The sequence below is a fragment of the Cyanistes caeruleus genome, chromosome 1, assembly GCF_971803275.1.
Source record: "Cyanistes caeruleus chromosome 1, bCyaCae1.hap1.1, whole genome shotgun sequence".
Taxonomy (NCBI): domain Eukaryota; kingdom Metazoa; phylum Chordata; class Aves; order Passeriformes; family Paridae; genus Cyanistes; species Cyanistes caeruleus.
Genome location: NC_141701.1, coordinates 97163583 through 97190389, shown reverse-complemented (window position 1 = coordinate 97190389; position 26807 = coordinate 97163583). Strand labels below are relative to the sequence as shown.

At 36.2% G+C, this 26807-nt stretch overlaps 1 protein-coding gene across 34 annotated transcripts in view; it reads left to right on the top strand.

Moving 5' to 3' along the window:
• The window catches only part of TNS3 (tensin 3), a 251975-nt gene that overhangs the window by 98252 nt on the left and 126916 nt on the right, over positions 1 to 26807 (top strand). For 20 of the 34 annotated variants that reach the window (XM_086843893.1, XM_086843708.1, XM_086843694.1 and 17 more), the window contains 8 exons: positions 1429 to 1493; positions 5314 to 5397; positions 8552 to 8664; positions 10248 to 10308; positions 10467 to 10539; positions 14892 to 15021; positions 15952 to 16017; positions 18790 to 18894. In XM_086843893.1, the coding sequence (XP_086700019.1) occupies positions 1429 to 1493; positions 5314 to 5397; positions 8552 to 8664; positions 10248 to 10308; positions 10467 to 10539; positions 14892 to 15021; positions 15952 to 16017; positions 18790 to 18894 (697 nt within the window). Of the gene's footprint in view, positions 1 to 1428; positions 1494 to 5313; positions 5398 to 8551; positions 8665 to 10247; positions 10309 to 10463; positions 10540 to 14891; positions 15022 to 15951; positions 16018 to 18789; positions 18895 to 26807 lie in introns of all 34 variants that reach the window. The other 14 variants (XM_086843703.1, XM_086843684.1, XM_086843680.1 and 11 more) reach the window with 2 other exon arrangements.

Below are 26807 nucleotides of genomic sequence, written 5' to 3'. Positions count from 1 at the left end.
TGTTGACAACAGTGTGTCATTGTGTCAACAATGTGTGCCTGATGTTCTGTGGATGTAAATAAGCTTAAATCTATTGACCTTTCATGCTTGTTAAAGATTTCTTTATGAGTCCTATAGCCCTTGCTGCAGGTATCACATGAACCAATGTTACTTCATCCTTCAAAGGCCGCTGTTACTTCTGTAAATGTATTTAGAATCTAGAGGCTTTTCCTGCTTGATGGAAAACTCTCCATGTTCTGTGATACTCATGAGTTTTGTTGCCGGATAAGAATAAGCGCTGTATTACAGATTATCTCTTGAGACTGTGCATGGTTGTTGGAAATGAGGTCATTAAGGACCTTCTGGATATTTTTGAAAGGCTTTAATTGACAGCATCATTGCAGTGCTTTAGAACAAAGCTACCAGTGTGCTGTGTTGCTTCCTCCTGCTTGCTCACAATAAACAGAAATAAAGAAAAACCTTAGTTTAATTTGGATAAAGTGAATTCAGAACTGGGTGGTAGCTGTGCTTATGACACTTGAGGCAAACCTATCTCTATATCAGTGACAGATGTTACTCTAAGCAAAATGACTGTGATAGTGGTATGGAAACTTCTGTTCAAGTCAGGTTGTATGGTCTTCAGTCCCAAATTTCTTCCAGGCAGGATGCCATTATTGTACGAAATACTTGAAATCTTACAAGTTGGAGGAATGCAGCCAGGAGAACGGCCCATACATGGGGCAAAAGAAAAGGGAACAAAGTATTTCTAGGTAGACAATCATATACAAATTGATAGTGTATGTTCTTGGTTAATGCCTTTTGCTTATAGAGGGTTCCAGCCACAGGGATAGATACAGCCAACTACTATCAGCTGAGGGACTGAAAATATTTTGAAATCTGTGAGAATTACTGCTTGTTAAATTTTACTGCATTTGTCATGTAAATTATTTAAAATTACTTTGAAACATTTTTTTAAATATTAATAGAAAATTGTTACTATAAATCTCAGGTGATGGGGAGGTAAAAATATGAAAACCTGTCATAAAGGTCTATTATTTCTAAAATAGGTGTTTTATAGCATTTCATCCTGGGAATTGCAACATTGTCTAGATTGGTTGTGAATGATCTCTGGAAAAAATAATAAAAAATTAGAGTAGTTTATACAATTTTTTTTTCTTTTTTCCCAGTTGGTTCCTCTTAATTGGTAAGATTTGACGCATGCACATAGAAATCCTGCTTAGTGTTTCTTTATGTCATTTTTCAGCCACCTTACATTGACAGATGAGCTGCTGCCCATTATTTCCACCTTTCCATCAATGCAGGGTGCATGAGCAAAACGGCTCTGAAGCTCTCTTGCCTTGAAATTTTATTTAGTATGGATCTTAAATATAATAATGCCCAATAATGTAATACATAATATAAGTTATCATTCCCTTTTTCCTAATACAGGGAGGAAAAGGAAGGATAGGTGTAGTCATATCATCATATATGCACTTTACCAATGTTTCTGCAAGGTAAGTGTGAATAATGCATGTTGCATGTTTTTTTACAATAAACATTGGGGAACAATGCCTTTTGGTTGATTACTGTCTGTCAGCTTAGTGTTTGTCAGGTTTTCTTCTCAAAGAGTTTTAGAGCATGTCTTTCTTAACAGAGCCTGCTTTCATGATAGTTTTCTTGTAATCCTGCTTCCAGCAGGAGGTTAGATTAGGTAACAGCCTGAAGTCCCTTTGAAACTGAGATTCTATTGGTTTACAGACAACTTTTCAAAAGGATATTTTCAAATGAATGATAGAATGTGCAGGAAACCATTTTTATGTAATGATACTACCTTTATTCTATTAAACCTATATATTTTCCACATCCATCAGGTGGCCTCTTGAGTTGGTGAGAAATTATTCCTTAAGTACTTAAGGAAAATTGTTACTAGAATCTGGAAACAATGTTTGAATAGGGAATTCCTAAACATTGATTCAAGTGCAAAATCAAGTGTAAGAAATAATCTAGACTTTATTTTGCAGTCAGTTTAAACAGTAGTTGTCTCATTACTTGGTTTTAATAATTTCTTTTGGAGTGCTCAAATTATGAAATGACAATTGACGATTTATATTAACAAAAGCTACAATTTGATAAATGGTCTCAAAAAGGATGAAATGCATTTTAGAAATTTTTGTTTGGTTTCTAATCACATTGTTTTCCCTTGGGGTTTTTTATTTATATACATAAATGTACTAAAACATTACATTTTAATACATAAATGTATTAAAAGAAGAATACACTCTCAATGTCATGGTTAAATCAAATTTGGTCCTGAATTCACACCAGCCTGTCAGTAATAGATTTTGACCCACTACTGTAGTTGATAGAGTCTTGACTCACTAGAGGTTGATGGCAAATTACTCAGGGATGTCAATCAAACTAGAATCCTGGAAAATAATCTGTGTTCATTGGGGTAAACCAAATTTATAAATCATTATGGACCAAGAAACTATAGTGTGCACCAATGTGCTGAAAAAAACCACATCAGTGTTTGCCACAATTTCATATTTTGTTGAGAAGTATTTTGAATGGCAAAATCTGTCAAGTGAGGGTAGTACAGTTGTTGTGGTGTCATTTCTGTGTTGCAGTATTATGTCATCCTTAAAGTGATACCTGGCTATAAATACATTTTAATAGCATCATTATAGTCACATTCAGGTGTTGTTTTGTTAAGCCCAGCAATGAAAGGTATCACCTTTTACCACAAACAAATTCAGGATTCCTCCAGTAAAGTTGCAGGAGAGGAGTGAGCTTGAAAGCCCTCTAACTTTCTGGGTATCTGGCAGCTGATATCCAAAACTTAACTTTTCTGTGTAAGAATGAGGTTGGGGATTTCCCAACAAGGATTTGTATATCCCTAGAATTACCAAGACTCTTGCAAATGGTACACAGCAACCTTGCAGAAGCAGAAATCACTGCAGGTGCTGCTGTTAAGGGTGCCATCTACTGTGTCTGAAATGGCACTTAGAAGACCTTGAAGATGTTGACACTAAAGAAAGCTCTTAATTGTCAGCATGCATAGGTGTCCTGGTTCTGGCCAAGACAGAGTTAATGTTTTCAGTATGCATGTGTCCAATACCCGGAGGTTATTCTATACCACCTCATCTCATTGCTGGGGGTGAGGAGAAGGGGATCCTTCAAGGGAGAAGGGGCCCATTCTGGTTGAGAAGGTGTGGCAGAGGGAGACATCCAGTGTTGTCTGTTGTTGGTGGTTTCCATAGTGACTGGTATTTCCTTTCTTCTGCCCTCTGTCATTAGTATTGTTGTTATTACTATTAATTTTCTTATCTCATTCCTGTGTTCAGTAAATTGTTATTCAAAGATCAAAACCTGTGATCTTTCCCTTTGTGTCTCCAGTTCTCCTCTCCATCCCACTGCAGGGGACAGTGAGAGGAGGGAGGGAACAAGCAGCAGTGTGGTTTTGAAAGTGTCAGTAGGAGCATTGAATTAGGGAATTCCATTCCAAAACCACAATAACATGCCAAAAAAACCTAGGCTTAGTGAAATCCTGTGAATTTAGTCTTAACACCTCTGCTGTAAAGACAGGCTAAAGATTAGGATTGGGGTTGTTCAGTCTGAAAGAGGAGTAGGCTCTAAGTAGACCTTCTAGTGATCCTCCAGTACCTAAAGGAGGCCTACAAGATGGGTGGAGTGGGACTTTTTAAAGTAAGGCAGTGTTAGGACAAGGAGGGAATGGCTATAGACTGAAGGGAGGGTATATTTAGATTAGATATTAAATATAAAGAATAAATTCTTTACCGTTAGAGTGGTGAGTCACTGGAACAGGTTGTCCAGAGAAATTGTGAATGCTGCATTTCTGGAAGTGCTAAAGGCCAGATTGGATGGGGCTTTGAGTAACATGGTCTGGTGAAAGGTGTCCTGCCCATGGCAGGAGATTTGGAACAAGATGATCTTTAAGGTTGTTTCCAAGTTAAACCATTCTATAATTCTATGAAAAATCCTAACTGATGCAACCTCCCTTTAATTATATGTTGTAATATCAAATTTTCTCGTTTAGGAAGGAATAATGTGTCATCAAATTTAGTGACATCAAACAGAGCTCTTTGCATTTGTTGGTAAACTCTATTTTAACAAGCACAGTGCTAGCAGTTTTTTGGCCAGTTAGGATTGGGCTGCCTAAATTCTGGATAGCAGTGGGTGAAGATGTATAAAGATATATGGTGGTTTGTGTGAGAAAGAGGTTTTGGGTCAAGAATATTTTAAGTACACATTATGTAGTTTTTAACACCCATGAAGAAAAGGCTCTATTTTATAGCCTGATCCAGAACCCTGTCAAGACAATTGGCATCTTCTGATTAATTTTTGGAAAAAGCATATATTTAATTTTTATGCTGATATACATACGTGTACTTTGCACAGGTTTTTTTCCTCTGAATTCATTTAGGTTGAACTAGTTGTGGAATTTAAAAGTTGAGATTATGGTGTGTTCTTATATTTTGGAACTTCTAGATCTGTTATGTTCTGATTTAAATTAAAACTCTGAACTACATCTGTTATGAGACATACTGTTTTTATCTGGAATAGATATAAAAGAATCACCATAGTACATTACTTGGCATATGTGATAAACAACCTTCTTACTGATTTTTGGCACTTCTTTTTCTTTTTTTCTGTAGCCTCTTGCCTTTCTTCACCTAAAAAAGACCCACATAAGAGGCATTCTGGATAGAGAATAGAAGAAAATGTATTTTTGGAATATGTTGCTCCTTGACTGTGTGTTTGAAGAGTATGTGGTTGTCTGATTTAAAATAGTTCTTTTTCAAAGACAGTCTCTTCCTTTATGGGTCAGGGTACAGGAAACAAATGCAGAATGAATTATTGACTGCTTAAATGAACCTCTGTCCTGGTACTACAGTTGTTTCTGAAAAAGAAAATAAATTTGTATTTTATAGAGAGAACTCCCCAGTGGCACATTCAAGAAATTATGGCAAGTATCCTTCTTTGGGAGCCAAAGTTCTGACAAAGTTTTTTGCGTTCTGATTTTAATGTGTCCATGTTGGAAGTATGCCATTCAGTTAATTGAATAAGGAAGTAGGTGCTTTGCTCAGGAAGGAAACTATCTTAAGTTGTTGAATGAAAAGGTGTCAGTGGAATAAACATCATTGTCCACAGTGTCCAAATTACTAGAGTTGCTAGTTAGATGCCTCTTTTTGTTTATTTTTCTTTACTTCCCTCATTTTTTTCTTCCAAATATTTTTGCATATTTCAAGCAATAACGTGCTGAATTTTCAAGATAACACTGAAGCAGAATAACGTGTGTCTCTTTCTTGACAGTGCTGATCAGGCTCTAGACAGATTTGCTATGAAGAAATTCTTTGATGATAAAGTTTCAGCTTTAATGCAGCCCTCCCAAAGAAGGTATTCAATTTGTTTCTAATTTATATCAACAGGAAATGTCTTTATTGTCTTCTGCTCTCACCCCTTACTCCCTCCCCAGCTACTGTATAGTGTAACTATTTCCACAAGATCCTCCAGTGCTTCCTGGATTCTCAGCACTTTATCTTATATTAATATTCCTTGATGAGATCTCTCCTTCAATTCCTGCACGTGGTCCCAGATAGACAAGACCGTCTGTACCACACAGTTATCTAAATGGGTTCTCACTGCATTGTTTGTTAGCAAAGAGATGCCACAATCTTGATTGTTCCAAGACAACAATAAACTCATTATTTCATAGCATAATGCTGAGTATGGAATGTGTGCTGATTTGTGTGCAATAAAGATTTTTTTTACTACTTGTTTAGAGGATTACGCACTTGCCCCGTGTCCATGCTAGTAAATGTTTCTCAAAGCATATTCATTATGATTATCTGTGTTACCTTTTCAGTCTGTCTGTGTGACAAAGGTTGAGTTAGGATTCAAAATAATGAGCACTTTGGAAAGTGAATAGTTCTGTGGTTCACTGTGTACCTTGTTTTGATGACTGGTAATTGAAGGATTCAGTACCAAAAGATACTGGTATCCATCAGACAAGTAGATGTTATAAAGGTGAATCTCTTTCAGAAATATATCATCTGAGTTTGATTTGGTAATTAGTGTTTATTTTTTTGTCTTAATCCATGTCTATGCAGTAGGTTGTTTAGAAGTTGTTTAAAGTATAAGAATTTGCTAGGAATTGAAACAGAAAAATCAGTATTAACAACTAGTGTACAGTGTTTGGTTCTGTTCATCCCTAAATATAAATTTACCAGTTACTTTTTTAACTCATTAGGTGACATGCACAGCTCCTTTTAACTTGAAAAATAGTAACACAACGTTCTATTAGACTTGAAATAAACTTTTCGTAAGTAGAAGTTAAAAAGTAAAGAAGCTGGCCTTTTTTTGTTTCAGTTTTATGCTTGCATATATGTGTATTGCATTTTAATAATAAGGATTTGAGTATGCTGCCTGCCAGACAGAGAAGTGTGAACCATAGCAACAAAAGGGAAGATATATTGTTAATCTTCCCATCCAGAAGCCCTAGGCAGCAGGAATATTTCAGTGAGAGCCAGGAACCTCTGCAACTGCCTGTGAATTGTGCATCAGGGCAGTTTTTCAACCATGTTAACAGGAAGCTTCAGTAGCTACTAAGTTAGCTGAACTGTATGTGAGCCCTAAAGCCAGACATGAAATATGTATAGATGATTGTTGCATCTTTCTTTCCTACACACCCTTCAAGGACACCTGCTTAATTCTTCTGGAGGTAACTGTGGGGGGAGGGCCTCAGAGATACTCAGTTTGCTTCTTGACTGATGAAGTTAACATCTCTGCTCACCAGTACTGAACTTGAGCTGCCCTTACCATCTTCAGACATACACTCATACTTTGTCATTTCTCATGAGAACAGAGGTGATTTTCCAAACTGTTTGTCAGAACTGTTCTCCTGAATCTCACTCTCCTACCTATGTCTGGCCTGGTAGCGGCTGCTAATCTTATTGCAGAGAGAGGAAAACCAACTCCTGTAATATTTGTGGATAATTTTATACTCTGTTCCTATTCTGATCAGTCAGTGGCTTTTTAATGTGCTTTATCTCTGAAACCACTGCTGGGTAATTAATTACTGATATCCTTATTAAAACCCAGTTGATATAAGTGGGTATAATTTAAGTGGATCTCAAAATCGTAAAGTATGAAAATACACCCATTTTTCACATTTTGAAACCTTTTCTCCACTGAATATTTTCCAGATAAAAATAAATTGTGGCCATTAAGTCACATAGGTTTTCCTTACTGCTAGTTGGGTACTGTAACAATGGCAAGACAAGTAACTGTAGATGACCAGATCTATTTTGAATCCATTCTCAGATAGGAAGTTGAAGACTTGTCTGAATGAGAAATGCAGATAGAGACCCTTCATATGAAAAAATATTTCTCATAAACCTTCAGGATAGATCCTTGAATGTTCTTCTCAAAATAAGTGAACTGTCTGTAGGCCCCTTAAGTGCACTGCCTTGAGAATGGTTTTCAAAAATTCAGTTACATTTTTGTAGTAATTAAAAAGCTGGTAGAAGAAAGGGTTCACACTGATATTAATAAACTAATTTATTAAAATTATGAAAGGTCACTGACAAAACATTTTAACCTGTTGTTTTTTTGTCATGTTAGGTGTGTCAATTTATAAAATTTGTGCTTTTGGTGTACCAAATTCTTTCAGAAAGACTGAAGGAGAAATAAAAAAAAAAAAGTTGCCTTTTCTTAACATTTAAAATAAATTCAGCTTTGAAAGCTCTCTGTGAAATTAAACCAATTTTAAATCACCACAACCCCCATTCTGGGGTAGTAAAGCTGTTGTTACCTGTCAGGATATCTTTCGTTATGGTGTTACCAGGAGTTCAGTTAATGAGATCTGTGCAGAAAGATGAAAAAGGTGATTTTCCTCTATACATTACTGAAAATAAAGTTAAATGAAGGTTTTCTTATGGGCATGGAAGAAAAAGGGGCTCAAAGCCAGTGGAAAAATGAAAGACACTGCAGTGATGTTTACTTGCATGTGACCAAACCACATAATAAATTGCAGAAATAGAATAATTTTCACATTTCTGTGGTAGTTCTGCTCTTGTTTTGTGCTGAGTGAGATCACTTGTCATTAAGGTGTTATTTGACTGCATTGCCCTTAAGGTTAAGATTTCTGATGAGTACTTCTTGCTCTTGTTTTAATGAAGGTAACTTCATCATGAATTAGATGGGACGCATATCATGCTGCTGTGAAAGTCATTTAAGAGTGCAGTTGTAACTAGGAATGTGTACCAAAACAATTGACGTTACTGTCTCTCCTACTTAGTTTCTTCCTTAGAGTAGTAGTGTAAACAACTAAAATAAAGATATCAACAATAGCAATGTAACAGCCATGGATTTAATACAATGGTAAATTGAAGTGTCTTTTCATGCTGTTTTGTGAAGATTATTATTTTGGAGTTATGTGCATTGTCACAATGCTATTTATTACCTGTAATCTGGCAATGCCATTGTGTAAATAATGTATTTCCCTGGTATTAGTGGTTTTATATAATTCAGATAAACTTTCTGTTTTCAGATATGTGCAGTTCTTAAGTGGCCTTCTATCTGGATCTGTGAAAATGAATGCAACCCCTCTTTTCCTGCACTATGTTATCCTTCATGGCATCCCAAACTTAGATGCTGGGGGAGGTAAATTACCTAATTTTTCCTATTCAGGTGTAGGATCAAAGACTTGTTTCATTTTGGAACTTTCTAGAAAGCCTGCATGAATCTCAGAATAGAATTATTGTCGTCTTGATGTCCATCCAAATATTCCAAATAAATTAAGCAGAAGAGAAGCATTCTGAGAATAAAAACTGAAGCAGGTGAAATCAATTTCTGGTTCTTTGTTAAATGAATAGTTGATTCTATTCATATCTGCCTATTTCTGAACAGTTGTGGTCCCTGTTACTGCAAAGGATCTGAGAACCTGGTCAAGGTTCACAGTTATTTTCTCTTTGTTTTGGGAAATGATTATAAATGTAATCTCTTTACTGTTTTGATATTGGATTGTGTGGAAAAGCTGTTTGGATAGTTTGGGTGTACCTACAGAATTACACAGAATCATTTAGTTTGGAAAAGGACCTTCAAGATCATTGAGTCCAACCTTAGATGCAGCATCACTTTGTCAACTAGAACATGGCACTAAGTGCCATGTCCAGTCATTTCTTGAACACCTACAGGGATGGTGATTCCACCATCTCCCTGGGCATTCCATTCCAAAGTTTAGCAATCCTTTCAGTGAAAAAATTCTTCCTGCTGTCCAAAAGGAACCTTCTCTGTGCAGCTTGAGGCTATGTCCTCTTATTGTATCATTAGTTGCCCAGGAGAAGAGGCTGGCTCCCACCTTGCTACAACCTCCTTTCAGGCAGTGATAGGGAGTGATAAGGCCTCCCTGAGCCTTCTTTTCTCCAGGTTAAACAACCCAGCTCCCTCAGCCCCTCCTCATAGGACATGTGTGGAGACTCTTCACCAGCTCCCTTTACCTCTTCTGGGCACACCACTGCACTTCAGTGTCTTTCTTGAAGTGAGTGGCCCAGAACTGAGCACAGTAGTTGAGGGGTGGCCTCACCAGTGCTACTGACATGGCTTGCTATCCAAAGTGGCTTTAAAGTTAAGATGATGGAATGACATAGTGTGCTAGAGCACAGTAAAGGAATCCAACTTTAAGGGTTGGACTTGATGAACTTAGAGATGATTTATGAACTTCATGATTTTATGATTACATAACAGTTTTGTGTTCCTGCACTTTTATTATCCAAAGGCCTTTTGTAATATAATCAGCATGAATTTGCAATGATTATATTGTCGTTGTTGTTTAGTCTGATTTTATTTCTAAAATAACTGCTTTAAGAAAGTTAGGGTATTGTTTATTCTAGGTAGAAGTTTAAGGGCCTTATTAATTTTTAAACAAAACAGAAGATCGAATAATTTATTTTGAAAATGTTTTTCTTTTATATTGGGGGTTTGCTTTCTTTCAGCCATTATCATTCTTCCTTTAATAATTTAATTTTCTTGGAGAATTTGTTTCCTTCCTTGCTAGAATTCTTTAAAGTCCCTCCCCCTTGAATTCAGAACTAGTCTTCAATAAAATAAAATACCTTTTAGCCAACCTTGCTTTCAGGGGTATTTTGAAGGTCCAGCATTGCCACTTGTGTGCCTTTTTGCTCAGTCTGGATGTGCATGAAGCTTCCTAGTTACAAAACACTCTTTTTTTGTTGGTTTCTTTTCAGCTTGTCGGCCTTTTCTGAAGTTATACCAGGCTATGCAACCAGTTTATACATCTGGAATATAGTAAGTTGTAAGCATTTTTCATTATGTTTGAATTTAGATTTTAATTTTCACAATTGCAGAATTGCATAGCCTTTTTTAGTTTGTGGGTTTCTTGTTTGTTTTGTGTTTTTTGTGTCTTTAAACCACGTATTTTATTTTTTTTTTCTCCTGTCAAGTAGCATAGGGTCAGAAAATCAAAGTCGAATCTGCATTGCTATAGACCCTGCCCAGCTTTTGAAGGGAGATATTATGGTGAGTTAATTGTATGGAATTAAAGTCTGTTGACATGACATTTAGTTTACAGTTTCTGACCTGTTTTATGTTCTTGTAAAAAAATTATGAAATGAAATATCTGGAGATACTACAGAATAATTAGATTAATTTAGTCAAAATCTTCTTTTGCTTTTGTGGGAATAAGAACTCATGTAAAACTCAAGAAGGTTTTTAGGAGCAAATTGTTTTCAAAACAATTGCTTTCAGCATTCTCATTTTATGGCATCAGCAAGTCCAGTGAGGCCTGTATTGATCTTTCCTTTATTAAGATTACTCTGGGGAGTATTTGTAATTTGGCATTAAAATATCTTGTCTTATAATCTGGTAGACAGTGTTCACAATTTTAAAACTACCTACTACAAAGAAATTACCTAAGTAATTCTAAATTGTTCTGGCACTCAAGAAAGTGCGATACCAAATAAGGGATAGGTAATGTCCAAGGTCTGGCCAGCATAGAGTTAAATTTTGCAGTAGCCAGACAGGGTATAGCTTGGACCCAAAGGTTATTTTCTACCACTTCATGTCACTTTTCAGGGACAGGGGGAAGGCTGCCTTCCTGGTCAGGTAGCATGGTGGAGGGAATGCTTGGGTATTGCTGGGGTTTCTGGGAGGTAGGGAGGAGGAAGAAGGGGAGAGGTCTGTGAACAGTCATGTATGAATTGTCTGGGTTTTATTTCCTTGTACCCTCTGTCATTTGTATTGTTGCTGTTACTGTTTGTGCGTCCAATTCTCCTCTGCAATCTGCTGCGGGGGAGGGGGCGAAGGGTAGCAATTGAGCAGTGTGTGTGGTTTGGAGTGTTTCAGTGGGAACACTGGATTGGAAAATACCATTCCTGAACCACCGCAGCCTTATTTGGCATCCAGTGTGAGGCACGAAGGGATAGGATAGCAAAAGGTCTGCCCAGAGTGGGTTGGAAACAAATTTCATCTGAGCATTTTGTTGCATTAAGTCCAGAGCCACTGGTCACAATGTTGCTTGATTTGTCCCTGTGGTGTGGTACCTAGCTGTATATATTTCCATACCCTATGATATTTTTCAGACGAGGGAGAGGGATTAAGATTGTTTTGTTGATGTATTATGTGATACCAGCACGGGTTGGACTCGGTGATCTTGGAGGTCACTTCCAACCTAGTCATTCTGTTGAATTCTGTTGTTGAATTTTTGGGGCGTGGGAAGGGCTTTCTTCCAGTTTGGATTGCACAGTGGAAGGAGCGGTTGGGCACTGTTGTGGTTTCTGTGTGGGGGAGGTTTGAACAATCGTATGTGACTAGTTTTGTTGTTTGTTTTTTTTTTCTTGTACACTCTGTTCTTACTATTGATGCTGTTCATTGTCCTATTTCTCTGCTATTTTCAGTAAATTGTTTTTGTCTCAGTCTGTGATCTTTTCCTTTTGTGCCTCCAATTCTCATCAGCCTGCTGCAGGGGAAAAGGGGAGGGGGTGTGGTCGAGTGGTGTGTGGTTTGAGGTGTTTCAGTGGGAACATTGAGTTGGGGAATACCATTCCTAAACCAGACAGTGTCCTTGGTATCAGATTCTTTTTTTTAATCTTTCCATTTTGTTCTGTATATTGTTCTTTTGTTCTTTCACTGGAAAATGGAGAAACAATTTTTAAATGTACTATTATAAATTTGCATCTCTAAAAGTTTGAGACAGTTTCAAATTTTGTTACTTTTTGAAGGACTGTTGGTGCCTAAGGAAATGGAATACATCACAACAGAAATCAGTCTAAGATAAACTCAGTATCTCTCAAATGAGATTTTTGAGTGAAAAAAGATGTAGCTTTTCAGTAATGCATCCTTTTAAAAGAGATAATCTTCCATAATCTCATGCTATTATTTGAGATAATTCTGAGCAAACCAGTGTCTTTCAGCATTTCAGTATTTCCTAAACAAATACTTCAGTTTTGAATATATTTTTTTTTATTATGTCTAAGCCAGAACTTCAGTGGTATCAGACAAAAATAATGATCTGTAAGATGCTCCACCTCCAATTCCAAAAGGTTTGACTACTTGGAATGCATGTTTGTTTGTTTGTTTGTTTTTAAAAAGGTAAATAAAATATCCTTTCTTGCCTTAGCTTCCAGGAGTTTGTTAACACAATGTAGATAGCGTGTGGTGATGCAGAACAGATGCAGCTGTTGAAAAGCTGCACTGACGTCTGCAAATACATGTAGGAATTTTCCAGCACGTTGCAGTGGCTTGCATTAATTCTTGATTAAGGCATCAAAAGGTAGTGGAGTCAGAATTTGAAGTTATGCTTAGACTTCATTGAAAGGTTATTATGCATACTGAGCACTAAAATATATTTTGAGTCTATGGATATAGGGGTAAAATATTACTGATTGTAAGAGAGGACAGATTTTCATTAAAAATTACAGTTCTCTGTAGGCAAGTTATTTAAGGCTCAAATTAAGTTAATTTGAAGTTATGTTAATTTAAATTTTTAATTATTTAATTTTAAGTTGATCTGGGTTAAATCCAAGGCTGGTACTTCTAATTACAAAGTAGAAAGAAGGAGTAAGTCCTTCTCTCATTCAGCATTTTTACAAATGAGATTATGTAAAAGCCAGTACCTTTTGAGTAAATCCAACAACTGTGCAAAGCCAAAACTTAAATTGTGGATAAATGTATATAAACTTAAAGAAACTATTTTCAAGTATTTTTGCTTGCATAATACAATTAAATGGAATTACCACAGTTACTTTCATACCAGTTCTACATTTTGGAGCAGGTTAATTCTAATGTCTCTCATCAGGCCTCTTGTAATTCTGTTGGTGTCTATTTTTCACTTCTGGGCAAACTTGCCTTTTGAAACCTTTAAGATGGTGTTTTGCCTTTACAGAGTTGCTTGCCATACTGGAGAATTGAGCATTTGTTTATTGACTCAAGCAATCAGACTGTGACTCACACCTTACCTTTGGTGTATTAAAGTAGTGAAGTGATGCTGGTAGTTGTGCTGGACTAAAAGGAAGTAGATCCCTTTAATAGACAGGGGTGTGTACACAATGTTCCTTTTAGTGCATGTAAAGCATGTCTAAAAAAAGAAGCAAATACTATTTTACCTGGTATTGCCAATATACTGTAAGGGATTCTCTTCAAACAAACAAACAAACAAACATGAAACAAACAACTTCCTCACTTTCCGATAAAATAGAGGTTACATGCATGGATAATCTCCAAGCCCTTACAATGGGTTAGGAATATGTGATTTGCATACAGAATACTTGAAAAGAAAACATTTCTGGTATATGGGCTGAAATATTTCAGAAGTTGTCTTGTGTGCCAGGAATATGGTCAGTGCTGATTAACTTCTGGAATTTAGGATATCATGGGGTTACTATAATGAAGACTAGATAGTAACATCTTACGTTAGATTTTTCAAATTCTGTAGTGAGGGGAATTTCATAACTACTTTTATAAGCATCCCTTATAAACTTCCACATCTTTTTTGCATTATTTCATTTTAATAACTATGCTCTTCAATTGTTTGGCATTTTCTAGCTACGATGCTTTTCTTATTCTGACTTTAATATAAGTGATATTTGTTTTCTTTTTAATGCATTTCAGTAATATCTGCTTTATCATAAAATCCTGATATAATCAGGATAGTATAACAAGATTTTCAGTCCTGTGACTAAGTTTGCAAAAATTTTAACATATTCCTGTAAGAATGCTGAGTGCCTTTGTATTACAGTAGACTCAGAGAATTAGAAGGTAAAATATCTATAGGTTTAGTCTAAGGGAAGCTGGTGTTAGAGAATAGGTATAGTGTTCACTTTTAGCTGCTGAAATTCATACAAGATGTTTTTGTAGAGTTCTGTTTTGTAGAATTCTAGCCAAGGTGTCAAAACTGCTATCAACTTCCTGCAGTTACTTAAAATAAGATCCTGTCATGACTAGAGTAGGTTTTTTACAAGTCCTAAAATAGATACAACTAGCTTGCAGGCTTGCTTTTAAGAAGTCCTCTTATTTTTCAGTTATTTTGAAATGGGTGTGCTGGAATTCATTAATTTGGTAGGGAAGAAGTCTGTAAACAGGTCAGCATTTCAATATTGTACTGCCAGATATTGTGATGCTGCCTCATAACCTACTGATAGGTGACTGATAATGATGAAAATAGTGATTTTTAAGTTTTACATATCTAGAAGTATCCTGCCTTGAGCCCGTGTATTTTCAAAGGATTGAATAATGCATACCCTGCTTCTTCCAACATCAGAGGTGTCTACAATAAATGGTGTTGTGGCTGTTTTAATTAGCAACTAATCTATATACACACATTTTTTCAGAATTGTAAGAAAATACTTTCTGACATAAAATGTTTGTCTTTCTAGATGAAGTGTTATCACAAAAAATACAGGTCAGCTACTCGTGATGTGATTTTTCGCCTTCAGTTTCACACTGGAGCTATTCAAGGACATAGCTTGGTGTTTGGCAAAGAAGATTTGGATAATGCCAACAAAGGTACTTGTCTTCAGTGATTGGTTGGATGTGTATATGTGTATATGTGCAGGCATATGCATGTGATGATCTTCAGCACCCATTTTCAAAAGGATTCTTTTTTTTTTCCCTTTTCTTATTTTTGGGGGAAGGGAGACCGCTTTGAGTTAGTTTAATCATAGTGTGTAACACCAGCAAAACCCTGATGACAGGAAAAGCTCTTCAAGTGAGTTAACTTGTCACAATAATTCAGATACTCCTACATAGTCCTTATCACCTTCTCTCACATTCAAAAAAAACAGTCACCATTGAAGGAAATAAGATGAGCTAAATTATTCCCTTTTCTGGCTAGTGAAAATAGTCATGAAGTCTAATAATGTGCTTATGACATAGTCTGAGTCTTTTCAGAATATCAAAGAATGGATGCAAAGTTGTCAGACTTGAAAATGTGTTGCACTAGTCCTCATATTTTCCAAATCCTATCGTCAGTTTTATTGTGTTTATATGCAGGACTGGAACTTCCTCAGCCTATGTTACTAGCAAACTAAAATCAAGCATATTTTCCTGCAACATAAAACATAAGGCTACCAAAAGTTTTGTGGTCAAGTATTGTGGTTTAGCCAATATGGGAAACAATTTTAATTTTCCTGGGTGTGTTTTCTTATAAGCCACGCCTGTCTACTGTCTAGAGAGGAGGTTAGGAACTATACTTCTCTTCTGCTTTTGACTGTTCCAGAAAGGAAACAAAACTCCAGCTGGAATTTATGTGGTCTTTTCTGGAGAATGTGTGGCACAAAGAATATATCTTTTAAAAGCAGCTCACTAAGCTGCAAGTGGGAAGGGAAGAGTGATGAGGGTACATGTATAGATAGCTATATAAAATCCTGATTTCTGGGTGTTCTGAAACTGCTGTCTTGGGAAACATCTTGCTGAAATCCTGTCCTTTTTTCTCAGATGACCGTTTCCCTGATTACAGCAAGGTGGAATTAGTGTTTTCAGGAACTCCAGAGAAAATTCAAGGTGAGCATAGAGAACCAAAAATATACTTAATTTGAAATGAAATCATATTGAAATACTCATTAAAAAATATATATTTTTTTCTTCTTTTATTCCACTTCTCTTGTAAAAAATCTGAAATTTTACTTTTTCATTAAAATATATTAGTTACTGGTTTAAATTTGAAAAAGTTAATAAAGACTCTGCATTTATATCAGCATAGAAGTCACCAGATTTTATTTTAAAGCTATACCAGAACACTTGCTACAACTAGTAGAAAACATCTGGTGTATCTGTATAGAACATAGATAGTAGGTGGTTTGGCTTAGCATAAGTGACAGCAGTGGCCTATCCCAAAACCTTTTTTGGATAATTGTCATAATTATGTTTGCAGTGTTGAAGTTTGGACTGTTTCAGTTTAGCATAAAGAGATACAGCTATAGTTTTCTTGGAAATGCTTCTGCTTTGGACTTGGCTTGTAGGATATTCTACATGCTTCCAAAATTCTGTTTCAATATGTTTAAGATTCTCACTTGCAGTGAGAATTTAAGATTATGCAGATCATTGCAGTTTAATTCTGTTAATGAATGTGTTCTCAGTCATTTTATGGTATCCTGGAAAATATGAATTCTGCCTGAAACTGATTTAGTACAATAGTATATAATCCCTATATTTGTGGTTAATGCTTAGTTTTGCACCATACAGTGCTTAATACAAATACCAGAGATTAATGTGACCTGGTGTTAATTCTCTAAATCTGTGACTAACAAGTCTTATGCCAGCTAATGCTTCCTTATTTACTTATATTAGTGATTAATATGTACTAGTAGAAGTCTTAGTTTTGAGAACAAGGCTCATGTATCAGAACAAAGAATGATAAGATAAATACATTATGACATCACCACATCTTTGAAATACTCTAAAAGAGAAAAGATTAATCAGAAAATCTGAAACCATATCCAAATAAGTCCACAGAAATAATTAGCATATATGCATGTATTCAGGAAATGTGATGAGTATGTATTTGTTTCAGGAATATAACCTTAGGTTACTGGGGGTACATACTTTGAGGAGAAATCCCCATGCAGCCAGCGCTGCTAGTAATGTTGGCTTTCTAACCTATGGGTTGGTTGGAGAGTTTATTTCCTGATTTTCAGTGAGACCTTGAAATACTTATTTACAATTTCTGCAAAATGAGTTTTCCTCATCTGAAGATATTATAGAATTACAGAATGACTACAGGGTACGTCTAGTCCATCTTCCTGCTGAAACCACATTCATTTGTGAGATGAGACCACGTTGCCTAGAGCTTTGTCCAGTCAAATCATGAAAATCTTCAAGGACAGAGACATCACAGCCTCAGTGGGTGGGCTATTTAAATGTCTGACTGTCCTCACTGTGGATTTTTTTTTCCTTATGTTGACTTTAAATTTATCTAGATTCAAATTTTTCCTGTTTCTTTTCCTTCTGCCTTGCTTCAACTTGGCTGTGTCCTCTATGGCCTTCAGGAGGCTGCTGTCAGCTCCTTATCAAGACCATTCCACCTCCAGACTGAAGAAGCCCTGACCTCTCAGCCTTTCCTCACAGGAAAAGTCTTTCAGTCCTGACCACCTTGGTCATACTCCCCTGAACTTGCTTCAATTTATTCATATAATTCTTGTATTCTGTAGTTTGAAGCTGGACACAATATTCTAGAACATAAATGACTGCGATATTTTTAAGAAAGAATGCAGTTGCCAAGAATATAAGATCCCTGAATATTTAATAATAAAGTACATATAATCGGCCTTGTGACAAATGTCATCACAGAAACTCTCTACAGATGGCTTTTTCCAGGCTGCACATAAAGGTACAGGACCATAGCATTTTGTAATTGTAAATATATTTGTTTTAAAAGTCACAGTATGTGCATAATACTGTTGCTTTAGAAACTTGTAGGACTTGCTTTGTAGACACAGCCAAAGGTTTGATAACTAAGGATTTATTTGTTCCCTAATCTAGACAGAAGAGAAAAGACAGTCTCTTTGATTTGTATCAGTATCAAAGCCAAGTTCAATGTCATGAATTCTTGATGCCTGTGCTTTCCTTTTGAATCACTGCACTATGCCTGAGTTTTTCAATGTATCCGTTTAAAACCTGAACATTATTTAATGCCTTGTTAAGAGCACAGTAAGATGGGTTACTGCTGAAAATTCCAGGTATATTCAGCAAAACATACTTAAATGCAGCAAAACACATTAAAGGCCAGCTGTCTGTCTCAGCTTCTGCAGAGCTGCCACCTTGGGGGAACTGGAAGGGACATGAAGTCACAGTTTTCAGCTCTCCCTGTTCATCCTTAGTGACAAATTGCTCTGGTATAAAAATGATAATCTGTATGAATCAGAATGAAATCTGTAACAAAGTCTAATTTTATCATTCCTTTAGAACCATCTCCTTACAGATACTCATGGTTTCATTTGCAAAAGCTTTTTATCATGTCTGACACTCCAGGGCTAGGTGGATCATCTGTGTTAGTTGTGTTTAGGGACTGATCCAAGTTATGGATACATACATAATAATAATAAATAAATAATCATAAAGCTCAAGATAAAATTCTCAGAATGATAAATTAAACTTTTTTTAAAAAACTGTTTTATTTAATCTTTCTTCCCCTCTTGCTGCTTCTTACATTTCAGAATAGGGTGTTGCCATTCAGGGAGCAAACATCTGTCAGAAGGTACATACATACATCTGTGTATGTATATAATTACATATGTGACTGGTAACTTTTGGTCTCAAACGCATGTTTTATTTTAGGATGTGAACACCTTCAGAATGATCATGGAGTAATAGTTGATTACAATACATCAGACCCACTAATACGCTGGGATTCCTATGAAAATATGAGCCCTGATGGGGAAGGTGAGTAATTTTGTCACATTAGACCTGGGCAAAACCTTTTGTAACTGTTCCAGTGTGTTTGAAAGGAGAAAGGAGACCTCATGTACTTGAAACTGGTGTGCCACTTTACTGATGTGTGAAATAGCTGTCTACCCTTCCCTATTTAGCATTAGTGGTTCTAATTTAGGAAAGAAAGCTATAGTAGTTAAGTGAGATCCTCGTCAATACACAGAATGAACTGAGACACATCTGTCTGATACAAGTTACTTTATTACTTGTAAATTTACCTAGAGAAGTTTTTTCTTTGTTCAAAGGTTTCTGGTTGGAATTCTAATATAGAATTTTAAGAACAACAAAATTATATGGTGAGTTTGTAGCTTTTTGTTACTGTGTTATCTGGAGTATTTCAGAACATGCACTAGGCTGTTAATAAACAAACAGTAAATAATGTGCCTATTTTCATATCTCACTTTGTAAATGTACCTGTTTTCAGGTTTTTTAGATTTTTTTTTCTGTAATCAGATGTCATGTACAAAAGATGAAAGCCTTCAGTAGCTGCCTTCAGATTCTGACTCCAGTGTGAATACTCTCCTGATGATTTGCTTGAGTGAATGCAGTGCTTTTAATGGATGTAGTTTACATGGAAGGACTCAGAATATTACACCTGTGGCTGCACACCTCAGTGCACATGCAAGCCTGACTTGTTGCAAATAAAAATATGAGATAAGGTATTGAATAGATGCCAAAGTTCTTGTTTTTACAACTTGCCTGTTATCAGATGAGAGATGCATGAAGCTATGATACTTAATTAGCTGCTGTCTAGGTTCAGTTTCAATTGATTTTCATAATCTGGATTAGCATTGACCATCTAATGACCACATCAGTGTGGGAAGAAGCTTACTGGGAGCTTGACCTGTTTCCACTGCCTCACTCTTGTAATAAAGAGAATTTCCTAATGCACAGCAGACTCCAGTCTGCAGAAAACTGGGGGAATAGAGAAACGGTGATTGCATATGGCAGGCAGACCGCTCCATAGGGAGTCATCAGAGTTGGATGAGACTGTGCAGTGTATTTTAGAAGGAGTAATGTCAGAGAAACTGAATCTTGACTGGAGGTGGTGTCTTAATTCCCTCCCATGATGTTTCCACGTAATTTATGATTCCTTTCCTTTCCTCCCCCTGCCGTTCTTTCCCCCTTCCTTTGCATATATCTGGCCCTCAACAAGCAATGCATTGATGCCAAATATTTTTGAATTGCTGAGATTGATTGGCTAGATGGATTTGACCTTTCCATTCTCATGCATTGCATTGTAGGTAACTACAGCAGTACAGGAAGTTGAAAGCGAAGATAAACATGCAGGCAGCACTCTCTTGGAAGATAGAGAACTGTATGCTGCTCATGTCTTCGATAAGAGTTGGTCAGAGACCATTTACAACTAGCATGTTTGCCTGCTGTTCAGAAGTCATGTGTGCTATTTAATTGATTTTTATATCTAATTTGTTTGCAGGGTGCTTTTAAAATTACCTGAGATAGAACAGAAATAGGATGTGATAGCACAGATATCGAGAATTTCATTGTACATCTGCAAAAAACCCACTTGAATTTAAGCTAGAAAATATACCACAAGAATAGATTTAGTTACTCTTTTCTCAAAAAAATATTTATGAGGCAGACTGTTGCCCTATGATATTCAATAAGGGAATTGCAGGCAGAGCAATGTCTCTGCATAGGCTGGGCAAAAGATCTTGGGGAGCACATACAGAGGTGACAGCTGTATTTTTCTCTTAAGGATGGGGTCTTTCCTTAACACAAGTTGGAGTTTAGTCTGCTGTTTAAGGTAAATATATTGCCATTGGGTCATCTTTTGTGTAAGATTTACCAGGACAAGCTTCTCTTTATGGTTTGTGCAGATGTTTAGTATTGTGCTTGTGCATTGAAAACGTGTATTGCATCCTAGTTTTCACTACAGGCGGGAGACCACTAAGAGGAGATGCCGATTTCACATCCAGAATGTGATCAAAGTCAAAAACCTTAGAATATGAGGCCTTTAGCTCTAATCCTAAAATCTGAGAATCTTTTCTGTACTTCAGAAAATATTAAGATGCAATACATGGTACATTTGAAAATGCATAACAGTGGTGGAATGTTTAAGGTGTAGGGAAGTCTCATACAGAGCGCCTTTTTCAGTTCTACTTTACATTAAGTTAAACCCCTAGCCTTATGTAGGAGCTGGTGTTCATGGTTTTACTTGTACCTGTTTTCCTAAAGGAATTTCAGAAGTAATAGTATGAGTTGTTAGTGTGACAGATGATTCTTATATTACAGTTATACATCTTTTTGTTAGTTTCAAAAAATGTGGGCCTATGGAATTTCTTACTAAGGTGGTCAGGAAGGCTACAGCAGAGCCTTGTGAACACGAGTTGTTTTATAGGTATATGTGCGTGGAATGTGTATTTCCAGGCTGCTGTGTTAAAATAGAAATTAGAAGTGAATAAGAGAGTAGTATCTCTTTTGATATAGTATAATTATTTGGCTTTATTACTAAAGGAACAAAAGATAGGAAGACATGATTAAAGAAAAATATACCCAAAGGCTCTTGATTTACAGGTATGATACTGTAGTACAGATATAAGCAATTACCTTTAAAATTATGCTGAACCCTTCATTAATAAGACTGTGTACATAGATGTTGAATATAGCTAGGCTATGGACAGTTTGCTATCTGAATTTAGTTCCTTATCTTTCATTCTTAATATTCTTAAGGAATTTTGACAATTGAAAAGCAATAAATATTTGCATTTCTTCTTATAAATAGTGTTTATTTTCAGATGCCTTGGGAAGTGGTCCTCCATAACAGATGAAAAATTATATTAAGTTCCTAATTTTCAATTTATATCAGATACCCTCCTCCTTGAGCAGTACATTAGCACAGAAACTTCTGTTACATTGACTTAAAAGTATGCAATTAAGTGTAGTATTTGGAACCAGAATAATAGGATCTGCCTACTGCCATGTAGAAGTCTGACATCGTTGCCATTGCTTTTCCTGTGGTTTTGAAGTCTGGAAAGACTTCTTGTGATAGAAAGGGACAGCAATTACTTTTGATCCTTCTGAGCACTCTTATTTTTTTCTTTAAAGTATCACTTACCATGCAGTAAATGTGCATGGATTTACAAAAGGTTGTTCATTTGCTGCAGAATAGCAAGATACCTGTGGCCACACATATGTAGTATCTTCCAAATTCTCTCTCTAATATGAAATGACAAATAGTATTGAAAAAAGCTCCTCCCACTCATCAGAGGGATTGAGGTAAATGGTAAAGGTTTGACTTGTCTTTTGTTGAGGAGTTAATTTTTAGTTCACAGCAATGATTTCCAGAATTATTACTTAGCACAGTGCACAAGAGATACTGTTCTTAATTACTTCCCTCCTGTTGAAAATGCAAGTCTTTTTTGAATAGGAACCATCAGTTTATGTGAAACCTGCCAGTGGATCCTGGTAAAAGCCTGGGCTCCGAAATGTTCTGAAAATGAAATCAGATTTTAAAAAGAGATTAAAATAAAAAGATATTAAAATAATATATATTGCTGAAGAACATAAACTCATTTTAATAGAAAATGTGAATTATTGGAAGAACAGATGAATGCTACTCTTCCTTTTGCACTCTCCGACTGCTTTTTCTCAGTTCTGTTCTAAGTATCCTAATAGCACACTAAAATTATTCTAGAGAGAGAATGCCATTTGTGTGTGTGGCATTCAGTTGCTTGAGATACAGGATTTTCAATTCTTTTTTAAATAAAGAAAAAGTTTGGTAGATTCAAAGTTCATTGTTGGCCAAAATAGTATTTGTTTAGGTTCAACTGAATTCAGTGAATTGGCAACAGAAATGCGCATGATTCTTGTTCAGTGTTCCATTTTAAGACATTTCACTTACTTTAACAACTGCTAAATCCCTCTGCAATCTTTTGTCTTCCAGCACTACAGTCTGTGGAAAGAGAAGCACATGTGCATGTTAGAATTGCTTAAAATGACAAATGAAAGACTTTGATTTAGTCTTTACACAGCAGATACTTGAGTTTCTTTCTGAACAAAGCCTTGCTGTTTGTTTCCCAGCCAAGTACCTTTGCTTGCTCAGTGGTGCTAGACAGAACAGAAACAGCTTTGGTAAAAAAATGATCTTTTAAATCCAAATAAGGTAGGGCTGAGTGAATCCAAATTCCTATATCTCAAGAGTGTTGCTTTCCAAATTTTCTGGTCTTTTGTAACTGTAATCAACAACAATCAGTTAAAATTTGCCAAATACTTATAAACTGGTTTGCTCCTGCTTTTTTTCTTCTCATAAAGGAAAGTATCTGAGAGGTGTCTCCATGTACACAATAAATGTTTCCATGGAGGCAATAAATAACCAAGATTCTGGTATGCAGCCATGTCATGTGATGAGATGTTTGACTTTTACTGAGATTTTTTTCTCCTCTTCAACCCAAAGTAAATAGCTATTCAGTAGGGAGGTGCCCTCTTATGTTGTTAAACACTTGTTTTTCCTGAGGGCCCCTTCAATATTGCAAAACTCAAAAGTTGAGGCAAAACTGCTTGGTTTTGGTATCTTAACAGGAATGCAGATGACTAACAAAGAAAACAGCAACTTTGATGCCATTTCTGCTGAGTGAAGTTGAAGAACAAATTCCTAGTGGATAAATGGTAATTTCAGTTTTTAGTCACCAGTTGGATGCAGTATTCTTTGAGACAAAGAGAAGTTTGGTAGAAAGTAGGGATAAAAAGGTTTCCTCTAATAATTCCCTCCTATTTGACATTAAAAGTAGAGAAGCCTATAGAAGGTAGACAAATTTACACTATAAAATGCTGCCAGCTTGAAACAGTATCTGAAACATTGTGGAGTGTCTGCTTTTAACTGATTTTTCTCTGAGAAAATTATTTTATTTCTTGAAGTTTTGTATGTTCTTTTCTTTAACAGATACAATTTAAATTAGTTAGTCCACTTAATCATGGAGCTGACAAAGAGAAAAATTAATATAAAATGGTTTCTTTCGTATATTAGAAACATTGAATGTGAACAAGATTACAAGGTTTCGTTTCTAAGAGTGCATCAATAGGCAATTCTCTTTTACCTTCTTCATTAATACAGCATTAATTGTAACAGTACTGTGGCCTAAACTTTTTGTTTCCTCAATATGTTAGGGAGTAAATATAATTTCACACATGTTTTCAAGATTGTGCTTGATTAGCTAAGATTGATCTGGAATGTATTTTCTCTGGACTCATACTTTGGAGATTTGGAATTTTTGGTTGTGTTTGATTTTAGGGTTTTTTTGTTACCAAAAAGAAAATTATTATAATATTTTTCATAGGTCAGATAGGGGCCAACAGTTATGTGCAGCCAGGAGCCAGACTTTCAAAGGATTTACTGATTCAAAGTTATTTTTTTGTCTCTTTTAGGAATATGTCATAAGATATACTGAACACTTCATTGAGGGTCTTGAGTGTTTGCTTAAATGCTAAGCTGAGCTCTAGAACTTGTCCTGTCCAGTTCTGTTAAAAATTAGTTTTTTCCTTTTATCCAAACATATAACCATATTGATAAGACAGTGTCTGAATTGAGAAATTATGTGCATTTTACTTAGTGCCCTGAGACAGTGATTTTGCTAAGTACCATTTGTCAGTTCTGCTGAGTTTAAACTTAACTCAGATAAAAAGAGAATTTCCCCCAGAATGCTAAGGGCCAAAGAGTAGTTATACCTAACCTAAGTATTGAAAGTCTTATGCTTGAAGACAGGAAGAGATTAGAACCATGGTTCTCTAGGCCCCTGGATTTTTTTCCATGAGCCTCCTGCCTCTCACTACCTGTGCTTCCACTTCTGGGAACACTTGACTCCACACCCTCTGGTATCAATGTTTTTAACAGTGCACAGGTTTATCTGAAGCACAGGTTGCACTTGTCAAATATGTACAAGCTACTGCAGAGCAAATTTTTTGCTTTCAAAAGAAAAAATGCATTTTACTGCGCTTCAATTTGTTTCTGTCCTGTCTCAGTAATAGGCAGTGGTGTTATCCCAAGGATTTATTCACTAGCCCTTTGTCAAAAGCTTTCATTACACTTCTAAACCCAAAGACCATAGGGTGAAATTTGAGTGGTTTAATAATTATTAATGTAGTTGATGAAACATTCAAATATTGTCTGCAGTGCTACTTTCATAAAAGTATGCAAAAGACCTCTCTCTTCAGCACAGCAGATACAGAAACTAGATTCCTAGAAACTAGGAGGAATCTAGCATGTATGACTGTGACTAGCATTAACTTAGGTGCCAGATAACATTGCTTTTTTAACCAAGTTTGTCTTTTCCCAGCTTATGTTTTTTTCAGCAGGTTTGTATTTATGTTTTAGCATGTGCCTGTTTCTTAGTCATGTCAGCTACATTCTATGGTTGTTAATGCTGTTAATTTAAACACTAATGCTCAAATCAGTGTCTCTTCCCATGTACAAATATGACAGAAGAAGCCTCCTCACCCATTTTTACAACCTCTTTAATGGATCAGGTTGAATAAAAAGTTGCAAGAGGTGATGTCTTAAAAGATTTTAGCCTTTATGTTTTTCAAATTCTGTACTGCATTAATGTATAACTCTAAACTCTATATAAAGTATTAGATGCTATCTACACATTTTGATCAGACCAAACAATTCCTCTAGGCCTGGAACTCAAGGACACCCTACAGCCTCAGGCCCCGAATAGTATAAAGAAAAGTGAATTGGCGGGGAGCAAACTGGGGGAATATGACTTTATTACCTGAAGCTGTAATTGGAGGATTAACCCCTGATATGTAAATAGACCAAACTTGTATCTGTCTGAAAAACTCGAGACCATTCTCCATTTTGGGTGCAGCCCTTTGAGGAGGCTTTGTCTGCCCTTAATGTACCTGAAAGCCCTTCATTAAATATATCCGCTTTTATTCTTTGAACTTTGTCTAGCCTCTGTTTCTAGGTAAGCTTGAAAAAGGCATCAGAGGCAAGCCTCTGCCATGGGTGTTTTCCTTCCCTGCACCTGCTTCCTGAACTCTTCCTCCTTTTTTTCAAGGCAATAGGGCATCTCACCTCTTTAGCTTCATTAACCAAGGAAAAATAACCTTCTTGATAGGTATGGAATATATTTTAACACCTTACTTGCTTGAGAGTACAATTAGCATGGCAGCATCAGAGATTAAAAGTGCAAAGAAGAAACAATCCAAAATGCCTTATTACAAGATAGGATCTAGTTCTTAAGACCAGAAGGAGAAGCAATTAAATCTGTGTCTGCACCAAAGCACGCATACACTGAACTACCTTATGTGTCATATGTATGTGAGTGTTTACTCTAGTAAACAAATGAAATGTGAATAGAGGGCATTATCAGCCATGATGCCCTTTGTACACGATGTAAGAGGTCATAGAATCATTGCATGTGCATGAATGAACTTGAGTTAAGGTACCAAATTCATTATGATTGCCAAATGACAGAGACTTCTTCTCTGGGAAAACTTACAGAACAAGAGACAAGTTTTTTAGGCCACCATGTAGGCAGCAATAGCAATCCTTTTCTGGTGAATCCTGAAGTAATTGTATTCTGATTGGAGGTAATTTCTACCCTTTCACTGGTCTTCTAACATCATGTACCTTTTCTTTTTTGGTTAGACTTCTTTCCAGCGATTCTCTTGGTCCTGCGTGGTGGTTTCAGCTGGCCACTGTAACACTCCTTTTATAAGAAAATGATTTTGTGATGTTGACACTTTTCTTCCCATTGGCAAGCATGTTCTGTTGATTAGAAAGGCCTCATGAGGTTCTGGGTACAGCTTATTTGAAATGTGATTTTTGTTATGGAGGTGCTTTGGTCAGGAAGGCATGGTTCTATGGCAAGTGCTGGTTTTTGAAGGAGGGCTCTTCCAGC